The 17,550-nt window shown below is 30.3% G+C and overlaps 5 protein-coding genes and 2 pseudogenes across 7 annotated transcripts, besides 1 other annotated feature; 4 read left to right on the top strand and 3 right to left on the bottom strand.

Moving 5' to 3' along the window:
- Nucleotides 1-235: 235 nt before the first annotated feature.
- On the bottom strand, nt 236-1,079 carry TVAGG3_0554370 (pseudouridine 5'-phosphatase protein; the record flags this gene model as incomplete). Its single annotated transcript, XM_001308487.2, has 1 exon — nt 321-1,079. One exon carries the CDS (start codon nt 1,077-1,079, stop codon nt 321-323), a length of 759 nt encoding a protein of 252 aa, XP_001308488.1.
- Nucleotides 1,080-2,092: 1,013 nt separating this feature from the next.
- Nucleotides 2,093-3,343, bottom strand: TVAGG3_0554360 (annotated as a pseudogene). Its single transcript has one exon — nt 2,134-3,325. A coding segment is annotated over exon 1 (1,192 nt).
- Nucleotides 3,344-7,181: 3,838 nt separating this feature from the next.
- TVAGG3_0554350 (uncharacterized protein) lies at nt 7,182-8,336 on the top strand (the record flags this gene model as incomplete). The annotated part of the gene is made up of 1 exon (XM_051238266.1): nt 7,259-7,492. The coding sequence occupies one exon, from the start codon at nt 7,259-7,261 to the stop codon at nt 7,490-7,492; it is 234 nt and encodes a 77-aa protein (XP_051096090.1).
- Nucleotides 8,337-8,684: 348 nt separating this feature from the next.
- TVAGG3_0554340 (choline transmembrane transporter protein) lies at nt 8,685-10,867 on the top strand (the record flags this gene model as incomplete). The annotated part of the gene is made up of 1 exon (XM_001308489.2): nt 8,685-10,811. The coding sequence occupies one exon, from the start codon at nt 8,685-8,687 to the stop codon at nt 10,809-10,811; it is 2,127 nt and encodes a 708-aa protein (XP_001308490.1).
- Nucleotides 10,868-11,715: 848 nt separating this feature from the next.
- On the top strand, nt 11,716-12,043 carry TVAGG3_0554330 (rRNA binding; the record flags this gene model as incomplete). The annotated part of the gene is made up of 1 exon (XM_001308490.2): nt 11,719-11,964. One exon carries the CDS (start codon nt 11,719-11,721, stop codon nt 11,962-11,964), a length of 246 nt encoding a protein of 81 aa, XP_001308491.1.
- Nucleotides 12,044-12,235: 192 nt separating this feature from the next.
- On the bottom strand, nt 12,236-12,889 carry TVAGG3_0554320 (uncharacterized protein; the record flags this gene model as incomplete). Its single annotated transcript, XM_001308491.1, has 1 exon — nt 12,236-12,889. One exon carries the CDS (start codon nt 12,887-12,889, stop codon nt 12,236-12,238), a length of 654 nt encoding a protein of 217 aa, XP_001308492.1.
- A 2,467-nt stretch (nt 12,890-15,356) lies between these two features.
- Nucleotides 15,357-16,996, top strand: TVAGG3_0554310 (annotated as a pseudogene). Its single transcript has one exon. A coding segment is annotated over exon 1 (1,640 nt).
- A 153-nt stretch (nt 16,997-17,149) lies between these two features.
- Nucleotides 17,150-17,550: part of a mobile genetic element that runs on past the window's edge.

Below are 17,550 nucleotides of genomic sequence, written 5' to 3'. Positions count from 1 at the left end.
ATTCATTGATTACTAGCATTCAAAGCTCCAACACCTTTCGTTATCCATACGCAGTATATTGGTTCGCTGATCATAAGTTAAATACCATATCAATTATAGATTTAAAAAAATTATTCATTAAAATATGATTTTGGAATATATATTTCAAACCTTTTAGAATCTGATGTGTATAAGTATCCAAAATGGAAGAATTAATATTCTAAAACTTCATAAATATTATTTCATATTTTTTTATATTCAACATTAGATTAAAAGAAAATAATGATTGTTATATTTTTCAGAAAGTAAACTAAAGACATTGTTGCTTTAAAAGAACATCCTTATAATTCTTTATTATTAATTTCATCATTACTTTCTAAGATGAGATTATCAAATGTTACTTCTTGGCCATTTCTATCAATGAACAGAAAGGCAGAATAGTCAAATTCTAATAATGACTTTAAATACATTGTAGGAACTACTCCAAGGTTCTCTAGCTGCTCCTTGTATGGAGTATGATGATTTGGAACAATTACGCACTTCATTCCGCCTGAAATTGCAGCTTTCACTCCATTTGGGGCATCTTCGAAAACAAGAACTTCACTAGGATCTGTTATATTCAACTTTTCCATTGTTTTCACGAATATTTCTGGATTTGGTTTTCCGTGGGTTATTTCGCTTCCAAATGTAGTTGCCTCAATCTTTGAGAAAATATCTTGATGGTTAGCTATTTTGGCTTCATGATGAACTCTTTTACCACCTGTTGAAACTCCCATCTTGATATTATGCTTAGCAAATTTTTGAACAATTTCTCTTGCACCTGGGAGTACTTCACTAAAAGGATACAAGTAATCAGCACATATGTCAATCTTTCTCATAAATTCGGCAGGATCGCCAGTTATATTGTACATTTCCATGAGGAATTTTCCTAATTGAATGCCAGTCAATCCCATTGCTTTAACATGAATGTCAGTTGTAAGTTCCATTCCAGTGACATTTTTAAAACAATCTGCAAAGATCTTCTCTGAATCTAATAACAATCCATCAACATCAAATATAATGCCACGAATCCTTGCAAGGCTCAGTAGTGCTACAATCATTAGTTGTGAACTAAAATGGAAATTTAACGAACTATCTTTGAGAAAAAATCCAAAAAAAAAACATCGAAAGTAACAATTTTATTCTATATTTTGGTTTTAAATGATGTAATACAAATAATGAAAATTTATCCATGATGCGAATAGTCGTCAAAAACCGTCAGACGATAATGAATTACACCTTTCAAAATTTTATAAAATCTCCAACATATCAGAGACAATTCTATTTTCTTCAATTATTTATTATATGAATAATCCTCTTTTTTTTATCAGAATTGCACAAGATTGATGGTAAAATTTGATTAGCATTCAATAGATTATTTGTTTATAATTCGGTACTGTGGTTTTATTCCCTGAACTACTTTCGTAAAACCTTTTTTTTAATTATATAGTCTTGTAAAAAATTATATCAGATGATAGCTTACGAGGTGCCAATTCTATATCAGCATTTCGTAGACTATCATTTCGTCTAAATTTTTTGTTTAGATGAGAGAGAAGCTCTTTTAAAATATAATAATCAAATTTTGAGATTATAATATTACTATATGACTTCAGCAGAAGCTCTTGTCCATCCAAGACTTCTCATTATTTAAGTAATAACAGAGCAAAGTTTATGGAGCTTCATATATTGCTCCAAAACTCTTTGAAAAACAATTTAATTTTGATTATCATATTTTCATATTAGAACCATATTTTTCGACTAACATCTATGTTACATATTATCATCTTATTTTAATGAGTGGATTAATACTATATCAATATAGGACAAGATAAAGTCTTCAATATTCAAACATTATACCTCTATTTTCACCGTTATATATTTATTAATTCATTTTCTCCCAAACAAATTTTTTATGCTGTACCAAAAATCTTTTTTAAGGTTGCAATTACCGCATTCTTGTATTCTATTTGAATCAAGTTTTCAATACAAAGTATTTTAAATATCTCGTTCTAAGAAGGATATTAAGAGATCATATATATATTAGGTGATGTAAAAATTAAAATATTTTGAAAAGTTGATAAATTAAATTTTTAAATAAGTAAGTATATGATTAAGTTAATTGGCACAAATAGTTTTTAAGTAATCTTTTACTTCATTTGTTGCAACCATCAGTGCAGTATCTCCATTATTATTCTTTGCTTCTTTATTAGCTCCAATTGAGATAAGATATTGAACAACATCAAGTTCACCATCTTTTGATGCCCAAATGAGTGGAGTAGATCCATCATTATTCTTTGCTTCTTTATTAGCTCCAATTGAGATAAGATATTGAACAACATCAAGGTTACCAGTCATTGATGCCCAAATGAGTGGAGTATATCCATCATTATTCTTTGCTTCTTTATTAGCTCCAACTGAGATAAGATATTGAACAACATCAAGCTTACCATAACTTGATGCCCAAATGAGTGGAGTAAATCCTTTATTCTTTGCTTCTTTATTAGCTCCAACTGAGATAAGATATTGAACAACATCAAGCTTACCATAACTTGATGCCCAAATGAGTGGAGTAATCCTTACTATCCTTTGCTTCTTTGTCACAGCCACATTCGATGAGTGATCGAACAAGTCTGAGATTTCCGTTTTCGCTTGCATAATGAAGAACATTCCTCTCAAGATTCCATGTATATTTTGTAGGAGCAATCTTTTGCCAAAGTCCTGATTCGATTGATTTTGAAATCATTTCATGGTTTCCATTAGAAGAAAGTTCATCAAGGAATTTGTAAACGGCTTCAAAATCATTAGATTCCTTAAGTTCTGTGATTTGAGTTAAAATATCTTGTGAATGATTGTGATTTTCATTAGTTACATTGGTAGTCGTTTCTTTGGTTGAATTTTCACTTACATTTTCATTTTCAATTTCATTCTCATGTTGAAACACTTTGCATTTATCTTGAAATATTTCGGTTTTGTTAGTAGAATCGTTTATTACTTCCTCATGCTGTTTTAAAAAATCAATAATGCCATCAAATATATTGAATTTCATGTATTTCTTGACAGATTTCAGAATTGAAACGACTTCTTCGAAGTTTTTGATAGTAACATTTGCTTTTCGTGTACATGTATATAATTCTTTGCCATTGATAGTTGATGATGATTGTTTCAGAAGAGTAACGTATTGATCTGCTGTAAAACGTGAATATTTCATGATTGTTTTGATATCTCGAATATCAAATGTATCGAAGAAGTTTTCATTATTAATATAATCGCTGATATGAGCAGCAATGTATTCGAAATTCAGATCCATGTCCTATTTCGTTTTTGAAAAAAACCGCAACTTTACAAAATAATCTAAAAAAAATAAATAAAAAATAAAAATTTTTGTTCAAAATTAATACTTTATTTATATGGCGATCTATTCATTTGTAAAAAAACAAACAAGCAAATCATATTTCTTTGTGAAGATATAAATTTTGTAAAGATCTTACCAAATTTGTTATAATACAATTTCTGCCCTCAGGTTACTATGCTTAACATTCCGAAAAGTATGTCACCTTCGGCAAAATTAACATAAAACAAGTGTTTATTCAAATAAATTTGAGTGGGATTAAGGATGTCAATTCGGAAAATTGTTTTCATTTTAGGAGAATATAATTTTCCTTTTCGAAAATTTAAAAAGTGAGACGCGCAGGATTCGAACTTTTTTAAAAGTTGATTTAAATATATTCTAGTGTGGATTCTAAGGATAATATCATATTTAAAATAAGAATATACTAGTTTAGGTGGTATAATTTTTTCGATAAATTTGAGAGCATGTACGTTTAGGGCATCAAAAGTGTCAATTCGCTCAGCGAAAGCTGAGCTAGCTTCGTTCTCGAAAGAATAGGGAAGGAGTGAAAGAGAGTGATACAGATGTTGACACATTCATATCATTTCAACAAATTTTGATCAAATTGAAATTCAATGAAATTCAATTCACTTCATATCCTTCAGTCAGTACATTGACATCCTTCTACATCACAATGATAACTCGTGCATCAATAGTTCTACAACTAACTCAGAAAAAACAAGATTATTACTTCCTGCTTACAGCTTTTAAAAAGTTTCGATGATAAAAATCACTCTACTCTTGTTTATCGATATGTTGTGATAGTAGGTAAACGTATTCTTATCGATATTAATAAAAATATTTTTACGAAAATCTGAACCAATTACAGAGTTATTCATAAAGTTTATGATAACTGTAATTACTTCATCTTTGTTTTATATTTGAATAAACAATTTAATTTAATTTGCATAATTTTTTTTAGTTGAAAGACAGGAAACTTAGTTGAGTTTGTATTATTTTTATCGTTCAATTCATTGTATATGTGAGTGATCCAGATATTTAAGATATTTAGAAAAAATTTATTAATTTGATTAACAAATTTTAATCAAAATAGCAAAAATCTATTTGATAGCTGTAAGCAAATAATAATTTCTATTTCAACCAAAATCACTTATTTTCATCTAAACGTATAAAATTGTCAATTTTATGAAAATAAATTTAAAATCTCATGAAATATAAAGGAGAGTAATATTTTTCAATTTTCTTTTTTTCTTTCTCTCAAATATTTTCTATTGGGAATTTTCTTGTTATCAAAAAATAATTTTAATATTTGTTTATTTCATTACATACAATAAAATTTAAAAAACTCTATTTCTTCACAAGAAATTTTTTTTCCTTCATATGAAGAAACATTTTGTTCTCCATTTGATGCTGAGTCTAAATCTCGATTTTTGAATTTTCTTCTTTCCAAATTTCTTTTTTCCAAATTAGAAGTTTAATTCAAATTTTCAATAGTTTATATATTTTCTCAAACCGTCTTAGATTTTCTCACTTTTTAGGGATTTTCTCTCAAAATATACAAAAATAGTAAGACCAATACATGTGTCTAATATACTTTAAAACCATCGTGATAAAATTCAAAACCGAAGAGTTCTTCTCTCCAAATTTTTTTCAAAATCAAAAAAATGAGATAAAAAAATACGTTTGGAAAATTCATTTTTAGCATTTTAGGAATTTTCTCACTTTTCTTCCAAATTGACATCCTTAGTGGGATTGGTTAAAATTCGATTTAAAAGATTGTTATGTAAAATATAAGATAAACTTTTTGTATCGACGAATTAATTTCGAGGAAATTATTTGATATTAGAGAATCCCATTTTTGTGACAGTATCCTCTAATGTTCATTATAAAAAGGAGAGAAAATATCCAATATTGAACCAAAATTTATAAAAAATAGTGAAAAAGAATAAAATTATTATGACAAATAAAAGGGGGGAACTTCGTCGACAACAAAGGTATCGACCAAAATTGTTCCCATTATGCTTGACATATGAAGTATAGTAATAGTGTGTATGGACTCATAGAATGACTTTCGTTTGATTTCGAGATATATTATCATCTTCTAAAATATCCATATTTTACTTGATAACCCATATGTATTATCGTATTATGAAAATTAAACGAAAAATATGGCTCAAGACGAGCAAAATTCGATGCTAAAAAAGTAAATTGTTTATTGATTAGGGTGCTTTCAGGTATTTTTCTGAAGTAACACTTTATTCGTTTTTCTTTCTACATGTGAATATAAAACATGCACAAATAAGTATTTATAATTAAAAAAATTATTCGAATTGGGTAATTAAATCGTTAGATCTTAGATTTTATTAATCATTTCTTCTTAAAATGAGACTGTGGTAATGGGAACTGTGTATGAGAGTTGCAGTATTGTTAAATTGCGCGAAATGTTGATAAGTTTCAAAAACGATTTGTAGTATGTTCAAGTATATTAGAATTTAATAATATGTGATAACATCGACTGCAAACAAAAGATTTTAAGTGATTGATGAAAATCGATATCAATATTTAAAATTTTCGAGGTTTTTTTGACTGATAGCAATTGCTTTTGACACCTAGAATGAAGTTCTCCTTGGTGAGTTTCTCCAAATTTTTTCCATTTTAGAAAAAGCCTATGCAATTTTCTAAAAAATGATAACGTTTTTTTTAATTCTCGATTTTTTTTGGAAAAATGAGGTTAATTTTTTTGAAAATTTATAATTTAGAGAGAAATAAACCTTTTTCATTGTGTTATAAATCGATGAAACCTTTTTATTTTTGTTATTCTATAATATTTCTATTAAAATATATCACTTATACAGCAAAATCATATAACTATTTTTCAAAGATATAGAAAAGAAGTATATATTCCTAAATTATAAATCAGTCATAGTTTACTATCAAAAATAATATATTATTCTATATAGATAACCATCCATTGTTAGCAATTTAAAATTATTTCTGGTTCAAATTAAGGATTATCCTCACATGTTTAGAAAATATTGTAAACATCCAGAAAACAATCAATAATATCATGATTTTATTAACAGATGAGTTCAAGATATATATTGTGATTTGATTTTCGATAATAAATCTGAATCAAATGTATATTAAACTCGCACATTTAGTCTCTATCATAATAATGTTATCAGTAGTGACTATGGCTACAAAACAAGCAACATTAGATCTGTATCTCATAATCAAACGGAAGTTAAGATAAGATATTTGAGATTTTATCACCTGGTAGTATGCATGATACTATACCAGAATGAATAGTCAATCTGTTGTCTTAATATCGTTTTAATTTTTTTATGCCAAAATAGTACTCTGGCTATCATTGGTAATACGTAAGGTTGCTATTGTTGTAATATTTCGAATAAATAAAGGTATCAACTTTAATGCAAGATATGATGAGTTGAACATCGAATAATTGGGTTTTTGTAATATTAATATTCTTTAGTCCCTACTATATCATTGTTTCATACTAATAACGTGGATCAATTCCGTTTCAATGATCAGATAAAGCAGAAACAATATACTCAGGTGCCACTTTTTTGGTCTAAAAAATGAGTTCCCCCTTTTTGACAAATAGATTTAACGATAGTTACTGATATGTGATATTTGATTAAAAATATGGATTATTACTATCATTCAAAATCAAAATCTCTTCAATTCAAATTTTGTGAAGTTTATACATCCCCAAAATCAACATTCGGATACGATAAAAATCAAAAATTTTATGGATAAATGCTACCATTATATATTACTGAAATATTTTCTCTCAAAGTCCACTGATTCATTATGAGTGGCAGAATTTTTGTGGGAAAATCCTAAAAAGTGTCAGTATCCGACAAAAGCATGGAAGGAAAAGTACCCAATAAACCACCATATTCTTTTTTCGATGCTCCCATCCCCCGTGTTAATAAAGAAATGTTCCCGGTTGATCCAGCAATTATCGGACGCTCAATTCCACGTCCTTGTCGTCCAATAGGGCAAATTTCCCAGAAATATGCCCACACTCCAATCAAGACACTGCAACAGGGATTTCATGAGGTTAGATATTCTAGTTGTCAGTCTAATTTGTTTGATTAAACCTCTTATATTATTTACTCGTTTACAAAAACAAAGAAAACCCTCAAAATCTATTTTAAAAATTATGTATTTATAACATACTTCTTCTAAGCCCTACAAATCCTTTCATATTTGATAATCTTTTTTTCAAAATTATTTGAACAATCTATTTTAACTCGTCTTAATTAAGATCACACTTCTAATTCAAACTATATTTAATTGGGTCGGAAGGTTATTCAAATAATAGAACAAGCCAAGCTTATTTTCCAATTATCAATATCCCTTAATTTCTAATTAAAACAAAGCTTTTGTTGATTTTAGGTACCAACTTTTTAACAGTATAAGATAGAAACGAAGCTAAAGATAGCTTTCATGATATATATAAATTTTAATCTTCTATTGAAATGATACTATACTTCACCTTGAACAACAGTGATGAATCCGCAGCCATATCCATATATGAACACCTTCAAAATTAAAGAAACTTCAATCATCGCTTGCCACTCGGAAAAATTCTGCAGCAAAGCGAAAGAAAATGCATAATTTAAAGATAGAAATAATATTATAATTTATTTCCTTTAGTAGGCTCATTTTCGAAGTTCCAAAATGCAACAAAAAATAATTTAATAATATTAGAGTATGATAATCGGTAATATAAAAATGGGTTTTTTCGACATTCTTTTCTTGAAATTTCTTCCAAAACTGCAATTGTTGAATGTCGTAAATTCAAAATGAATAGTAAAATCTGATCCTGCATGTCTTGTTTTTTCTATATTTTGCAATCTTGGCCATTTCTATCAAAAGGTTAAACACCATTGAAAGGATTTGAAAGATCTTTCAATTCCGTTTCATATTTAATTTATAAAAATATTAACCATAATAATAAATCATAAAAACTTAATAATCTGTTAATTTTAAAATGCTTTCCGAAAATATTGAAAATTTGAGTTGAATTAATGTATGATACGGCAAAGTAAATAAACGGATTGACTGAGAGCGAAGATGGAAACTTAGTAAATATTATTGTTTTCATCATTATGTCGTGCATATTCGAAGTTTAAAAAATAATTGAGAAAGGCTTCTCAAAAATCTCAACATTGAATACCTTTTCAAAAACCAGGGAAAATCTATTGATCCACTAGTATAGCTTTACAATTAATAACGTAAGAAAACCGAATTTTAAACGAAGTATTGAAAAATTCATATCCAATCAATGAGCTCTGAAGGCGAGCGTGGGCATAGACACCATCGTAAGCATCGTCATGATGATACAGATGAGAGTGTTGATGAGATAGAAAACTCTGATCATGAAGAAAAGCCTTCTAAACATTCAAAACATGATTCAGACAACGAAGAAAAACAAAAAGAAAAGAAGTCATCTTCTAAAAATGATGATGCTACAAAGGCTTATGAATATGATCCAGATTTCCATGGAGCAGTTCCAGAACGTAAATGTACAGATTGCTGCATGTTAATTATATTCAACATCTTCTTAGCAGGTATGATTGCTCTCTTTGCTTACTCCCTTACCCGTTCCAACCCCAAGTATCTTTATATCCCTACAGATTACAGAAATCTTTTGTGCGGATACGACAATTCCAAACTCAAAGTTGATAATTCTTCCCTTCTCCCTAATTTAGAAGACCGCCCATACTTGTTCTGGGTCAGACCAGGAAAGAAAGGCTATGTTCGCTCATTCTGCGTCAAAGAGTGCCCAACTGAAGGTCTTTTCTCAGATGCATTCCTTGCAAACTTAATAGACCAAGAATTACACAATGATACAATTGGTGGCGAAAAAGATGAAAAATGTCACGATTCAAACGTTACAAAACGCACAGTTCCAGGCTACAAAGTACCAGAGAACAGTTCAGATGTTTCTTATTACTGCGCATACGCCACAAAGCAAGTTCTGAAGAGATGTATGCCAACAACTGACGCTCTTCCAGATACAGAGGTCAATTTGTCCGATTACACAAAGATCTTCAAGGAATCACTTAGCGCTCAGACTCTTTTGACCGCATTTTCGGACATTTTCAATGCCAAGTGGTATATTGCCATTTTCACAGCCGCTTCTCTTGTTTTAGCCTTTATTTGGATTATATTACTCAGATTCACCGCCGCATTCTTCGTTTGGTTCACTGTTCTCCTTGCATTTGCCGTATCTGCCTTAATCACAGCTCTTTGCTACGGAATGAAGACAGACTACTTCAAGATGGCCGGCAAGACCCAAGCCTACACTCTTGGCTTGATTTCTAAGGACCTCAACGCCAAGATATTCAATGTTTTGTTCTGGGTCTGCATTGCATGGGACATTGTCTTCACCCTCATCTTCCTCTTCCTCTGCGACAGGATCAGGATCTCCGTCAACATCATCAAGATCGTTTCCAAGGTATTTGGCCAAGTCAAGACCTTATTTATTTTCCCTATCTTCATCTACATCCTCATGTTCATCTGGTGGATCTACATCATCGGTGTTGCCATTGTTATCTACGGCGCAGGCACTCCTGTCTTTATTTACGATTCAAACATCGGAAACATGGTCGAATACAAGTACGATCAGATTCTCAAATACCTCTCGATCTACCACTTCTTCGGATTCCTCTGGGTTTCCGTTTTCATCTCTGATCTCGGCGAGATGGCTCTTGCTGGCGTTTTCGCAGCCTGGTACTTCAACAAGGATCCACGTCGCGAGCACATGGGCAAGATTCCAGTACTCAGAAGCTTCGGAAGAGCTTTAAGATATCATATGGGTTCTCTTGCAACAGGATCATTGATTATCGCTATCTGCAAATTCATCAGGTACTGCATTGAGTACATCCAGCTCAAAACAAAGGACGCTCAGTCCACATTTGTCAAATGGATTGTCAGATGTCTTATTTGCTGCTTCAAATGCCTCGAAAAGTTCCTCAAATACATCAATCGCAACTGCTACATCCTCATCGCCATCCACGGCTACAACTTCTTCCAGGGATGCAAACACGCGTTCGAACTCATCACTAGAAACATCGTAAGAGTTGTAACAATCAACTGGGTCGGTGATTTCACTCTTTTCCTCGGAAGAGTCTTCATTTCTGGTATTGCAACAGCTGTTTCTCTCTACATCTTCATGAAGAAAGAGGATATAGAGTTCTACTGCGTTCCTGCAGCTGTTGTTTTCGTTCTCAGCTTCATTGTTTCTGGTGTATTCACTGAGTTGTTCGAAATGGGCATTGACTCAATGTTCCTCTGCTTCATGGAGGATTGCGAGAGAAATGAGGGACACGAGATGTACACACCAGAAGAGTTGAGATCTTGGATCCACAAAGATAAGGAAAACTCTAATGAAGAAAACCAAAGTTAACTTTTTATTTAATAATAATTTTTTTTAATTGTTTGAAAATATAATTTCAATGGGAATTAAATAAAACTTTTTTTTATTTTCATTTTAATTTTATTCATTATTGTTTGATATCTCATACCTTTGCGAATATTTTCATTTTCACTTGGGATAGATGAAGATGGAAGAACAACTTATCATCAAGCAGCATTAAATAATTGTAAAGAATCAGCTGATATTCTTATTTCACGTGGTGCGAATGTCAATGATCCTGTAAAATTAGGATGGAAATGTATCTCTTCATTATGCAGCATTAAATAATTGTAAAGAATCAGCTGATATTCTTATTTCACGTGGTGCGAATGTCAATGATCCTGTAAAATTAGGATGGAAATGTATCTCTTCATTATGCAGCATTATATAAAAGAAAAGAAATGGCCGAATTTCTGATGTAGCATGGTGCAACTATCAATAACTTTTGTTAAAAAAAATAGATTTTAAAAAAAGTGGAATTTGGATCATTTTTGAGATTATCTAGGCAAATGTTCCCATAAAAATCTTTTTCCTTTTGTGATACAAGAGATATATGAAGCATTCTAACTCATCCAGTCAGTGCATCATCTCATATGAATGTCTTTCCTTTCATATTAATGAAAGAAATTTGGAAATGCTTTTACAAAAGGGTCATTAGCATATAATATAAAGTACATATTAACTAAGATTAGTATACACCTCAAGATTAGATTCATAGCAAAATTGAAATCGTGATTTTTTTCAAATCATGAAATAGACGATTAATTTCACTTGTGATTTAATGTAATGTATATTCTACTGTTAGATATCATAAACAAATTAGCTAGATTCAGTGTTTTGATATATGATGAGAATTGAAAGGTTTACAACGGTTTTGAATTGGTCTTCCTTTTTTACAATGGGTGCTGGTACACCATCATTCGGTCCAAGACATAACAAGACACACACAATCTGCCGCCGCTGTGGCAACCGCTGCTTCCACATTCAGAAGAGCAAATGCGCTAAGTGTGGCTATCCAGACGCTACAATGCGCCATTATGACTGGGAAAAGAAGGCCCACCGCAAGCGTGCTCAGGGCTCTGGCGAAATGCGCCACCTTAAGGTTACATTTGCTAAGCTCCAGCGTGCTTATGCTCCAAAATAAATCGGATGCCGTAAATGTACCTTGATTTTTAGATTTTTAAATATTAAAAATTATAACTGCTAGACTCACTCATAAATCTAAAAGTTGTCTAAATTTTTTTACCTACAAAATTCAATATGAAAAATATTGAATTTTTTTTCGATGAGTATCTAAAAACTGACTAATTAGACATATTCTGTTATCATTTTATAATACAAATACACGTTTTATGAAAATCTATTAAACAATTTAAAAAACACGATAAATGCTGTTAACTCATGATGTCTTTGAGTTACAATTTTGCACGTACCTTATTATCGGAGCTTCCATGGTTCTTTTTAACACGTATCTTTACCATATTATTCAAAGAAGCTCCTGGTCTGTAAGAAACAGCGTGTTTGAATGCTCCGTAGTCGAATTTAGAAGAATCTTGCTTTTCAGTCTTTTTAGGATCTGTTTTTAATGGATCAGCGTAATGTTTTCTTTTGGTGGGTTCTTTCTGTTCGGTTACAATATTTTCTGGACTATCTATAAGCCCAAGAGCCTTTTGGAGTTTGATAAATGTTGGTTCATACTTATTTTCAAGAAAATTCTTAATTTCATCAAAGAACTCTGTAACTTTAACGTCACTGATGGAAGCGCATATTGGTAGCGAGAGTCGTGAGTATAAAAGTACTTGGGAAAAGTCTTGTTCATTAAGGTCTTCTGTTATACCGTTTGTTTCGGAAATTTCGAAGATCAGAAGGATACAAAGCAAGTAAGCACGAACCTTCGCTAATGGATCGCCTAATTGTTCTCTTATCTCTGGGATAGTAAATAACAAATTTGAAATCTCTTCAATTGACAGCGAAGATGGAATGATTGCATCGGAAACTATACTACTGACTGATCTATCCCCTTTTTTAATAAGATCTACAATGAACGTTTTCGTTGGCGCGCTAGTCATAAATGACTTTACAAAAATTGGCGCGAATTTCATAGTTTGACATACTTTACGTGTCAAAAATCATCATTTAAAATGATTTTGGATTATTTTTTGTATTCCATGACTATTTATTGTCATTGATATTTTATTTGTTTAATATACATTAAAGAGGATTCTTTTTTCAATTAATGAATGCTTTTACCGAAAGATATTGTGAGTAGTATATGTGGACGGGTTTAGTGACTTTTTTTGTTACATCTATATATAGACGATGCATTAAAATATATTTATTTATAAATCATTAAAAAATTAACATTAATTTTAAAATAATTTATTTTTTTATCTTTTATAAAAGAAGCTATATATAGATGATGTCAGATATTCCGCGATTAATTAAACATTGTTTAAATCCTGAATGGGTTAAACTTCAATTTAAAAATGAAGATTGTGAATTATTAAATGAATATGAAAACCAAAATAAGATAATGAGGTATAAATATAATGATAAAGAATATTTAATTTCATGGAATCAATGGAGTCATAATCAAAGACCTCATAAACGAGAAGAAGAAATTGAAAATAATGAAATGGAAATCATTGATGACATTAAAGAGGATGGAATTCCTAAATTTTGTAGAAAAACCTTTAGAACTAAGTTAGGAGCATATAAACGTAGAGTATTAAATCCTGAATATCTTAAACATCAATTTAAAAAGGAAGACTGTGAATTATTAAACGCTAATGAATATGAAAATGCTAAATCAAAACTGAGATATAAATATATTGGAAGTGATGAAAGGTGTAAAGATAAAGATAAAGTTTATTCAGTTTCATATAATAACTGGCACACGTTAGGGATAAGAAAACATTTAGGAGATTATGGGAAATGTTCTGAATTCTTTAAATCTAGTATATACGAGAGAGTAAAGAAATTAGAAATAATTATTTTCATGAATAAAAAATAAACTTTAAAAATTCATGTCTTACATTTTTGAATAATTTATTTTTTTAATTCGTAAGAAATGAGTGAATCAAAATTCGTGACTGTGAATAAATTAATGGATAAACTTTCACCAATTCTCACCCAGGTTAAACAAGTAGACGTTTATTTTGATGATTACATACAAAGTTTATTTTATAAAAGGTAAGTTTAATATTAAACCTATTGCTTTTGCATTTGATGGTAAATTAATCGAAAATTCAAAAATTTGGGAATTAATTCCAGATATTGAATTTATAACAAATATTAAGGATAAATGGTTTAAAACAAAACCACCTCACTAAAGTTCTTTGTAGATTAATGATTAAAACTGAGGAAAAAGAATTTAACGGGTTTAAATATCAATCCGTGTAAAATTTTAGAACTTGGTAACGAAAAACTTCAGAAAAAAATTAAACGAAAGACTATCAAAAGATAAAGTTGAAAGAGTAAATAAACTTGCTAAAGGTAATGGTAATGGTAATGATGAAGAAGAATTTGATGAGTTCAACATAGAACTTTAAGAAACTAATGATTATTTGAATTTATGAAATCAATTATTTGATTCATTCTTTCTTCAATCTCTTCTATTCTTTTTGTTAAATCATCAATTTTCATTAATGAGGTGATTCTTGATTGAGGAATAGATTTCAAACTAACCACCCTTTTATTTTTGAAATTTTGAATCCGTCAACTTTAAACATTTTATTCAATTTACATGTTGTCAATTCTTCAAATAATTTTTTATTATTAGCATAATAGTCATTAAATTCTTCAACAGATGAAAAAATTTTTATTTCAGTAATTGGTTTAACAACGTTTATTTTTTGTTGAACATTTTCACTTTCATTTATTTCTTCCTCCTCTGTTTCATTTATTTTTAAAATCGGTTTCATTTATCATTAAATAAAAATTAGAATATAAGTGATGAAATATATTTTTTTAATTAATATTAAATCAGAAATGGCGGCAGGATTCTTTAAAAAATTATGGGATAGGAATTAAGAAAGCTGCGGGTTGGGTTTATAAAAAGATTATTAAACCCGTTGCAAACTTTTTGGCACCAGTAGCGAAAACGGCAGGAACTATCATAGGTGGAGTATTAGGTACTAAAGCAGGTAATCCGGATGGGAGCACAAGCAGGTAACGCAGTTGGTGGAATAGCTGAAGGAATACTTAATAAAATAGGGGTAGATAGTGGAAAATAAATTATTTAAATTATTTTTATCTTAGTATCGGTTGTAGTCTTTGATAAACTTTTTCTCCTTTATTTAAAACTTCTCTTATTGGGGCAGCTTTTGGTGTTATTGATTCAGCAACGTCACTAATTGCTTCTTTATTCTTAAATATCCAATTTGCTCCCTTTTCAATGTTTCCCAAACTTTACTCGCCCTCTCTTTTTACTCTATCCCACAGTTTCTTAAATATACCTGCAGCCATAGTTGATTATTTCATTAAAATTAAAAATTCATTTTCATCTTTTAATTTTGATTTTTTATTTATTAATAAATGACGACTAACTATTTAGTGCCAAACACCAAACCGATTAATGGAAATGTGTTTCATTCATTCGAAAAGATAAATGAAATATTCGCAAAGAATGACGGTAGAAGATATTATAGAGAACTTGAAAGTTCATGCTATGACTCTGATGCTCCATATTTTGATGATAAACAAACTCATTTAAGAATTACAAATCCGGCTCATGATGTGAACCAATTAGGTGACACATATATTAAACGCAAAGTTAAAGCAACTCTAGTTTCAAATAAAGCTTTCACATGTGATGCCGCTTTTAAATGTATGCGTTTATTCGTTGGTTACAAATCATCAAATCAAAGCTTTAAACAATTAGAAGTAGAAACCGAAAGAGGTGATGCCGGTTATCTTCAGATGGATTGCGCCCGTGAATCTTTTGCATTTGCAACATATAAACCAAAATCAGAAAGGAAAGTTAAAAAGTTTGTTCATTCGTTATATATAATGTTCAAAAATATGATAACTCAGTATGTGGTAAATATATTGACCCTTCAGAAGTTTTCAAGAAAGCAAATGAAGAAGTTGATGTCACTTTTGATATGATTATTCCGGTAAATGATTTGTTAGCATTTCAGGCGTTCGATGATTATCCTAAATCATTTGGTGATATCATTCTTAAATATTATGTTTTCAGGGATACTTTAGTATTTTGTCAGGTTGACCCGTTAAGAGTTGCTGATTTACAAAATTACGTTTATGAAAAGATAACTGATGAAAATTATGAAAAGATTATGAATCATGTTTATAAATATGATCGCAAATTCCAACAAATCGGACTTCCTGCCAAATTAATTACAAGCTTAGCCGCTACATCTGCTGACGCAACAGTTGATAACGTTATTATTTCATGCACAAAGATGGAAGTTTTAGAGGATAAATGCATTACACCAGGATACGGTTTAATTGAAGAATCAGTTAAAGCAATACCACGTTTATTTAGTAAGGAAGATCCATTCATGATTCCAGCTCAACATATTGACGTTCGTTCACTAAATGGAGGTTGCATCACTCCTGAAGGTATTAGCTCAGATTTCTCATACGCTCTTCATAATGTTACAGATGTTGTGTTAACATTTCCGAAGAATGCAATGCAAAGAACAGTTTTAGAAAATCCAATGCTTCGAGGTCTTCAGGTCACTATAGATTCCAGAAACTTCCCCGATCAAGCGATGACCACAGTGGGTGACATATTCTTTACACGTATGCTTCAAGCTTCTGATTTAGATGGAGTGAATGAATGCACGGAAGAATACGAGGACTCATTAACTAGACCACTGAATGATGATGATGGCGCGCCATTAGCTAGAACATGGAAAGACCAAACTTCATTCTTATGCACTATTCCAGTTCAACGTGATGGAGCGGGTATATTCTTTGATGGATTAGAAACTTTCAACTCACAAGTTACAGTACAAGTGAAAGCTTATCCAATCATTCAGGGTGAAAATGACACTTACTGTTCAAAGGTGACAAATCCTCCTCAGGTTTGGTTTACTAGGACTACATATTGGACATGGACACCGGATGAAGGTTTGAAATATCATCCAACAGGTACACCACCACAGTATAGAAGTTCATATGATGAAATATTGATGAATAGAAATGTTTAAAATTATAAATTTATTTTTGATTAAATGGATTTAAATTCATCCACCCCTTATGAAGAATTAGCAGGAGTATATAATACATACATAGATGATATGATTAATGAAGCATTGAGTGATAATAGAAATGCTCTATCTAAGGAAAAATTAATGAAAATTCATATTCTGAATGTTATTTAATTAAATTCAATCACTGCAGCAATTGGTAAACAAAATAAAGGTAAAACATTAACGATATTAAAACAAATTATCATTATTGCTAACACTTCCCCCATTCACATGTGTTAATTTATATCAACCGTTCAGGTTCACCTTCAGATGATACATTTGAATCTTTAAAGCATTTAATCAAAATTCCAATTATTTATTTATCACAAGAAGAAGCAGAAGATTATTTAAAAAACTTTTTAATGTATAAAGAATTATATAATACAATCAAGAAGCAAGGATTAGAGGATAAAATTATTGATAAACAACGGGATGAATTATTTGAAACACTTTCTATTTCAAATTTTGATAGAGAATTTTTGCATTCACTCATTTTTCTAGATGATGCAGTG

This window comes from Trichomonas vaginalis, chromosome II (assembly GCF_026262505.1).
Source record: "Trichomonas vaginalis G3 chromosome II, whole genome shotgun sequence".
Taxonomy (NCBI): domain Eukaryota; phylum Parabasalia; order Trichomonadida; family Trichomonadidae; genus Trichomonas; species Trichomonas vaginalis.
This window is presented reverse-complemented; position numbering and strand designations above follow the sequence as displayed.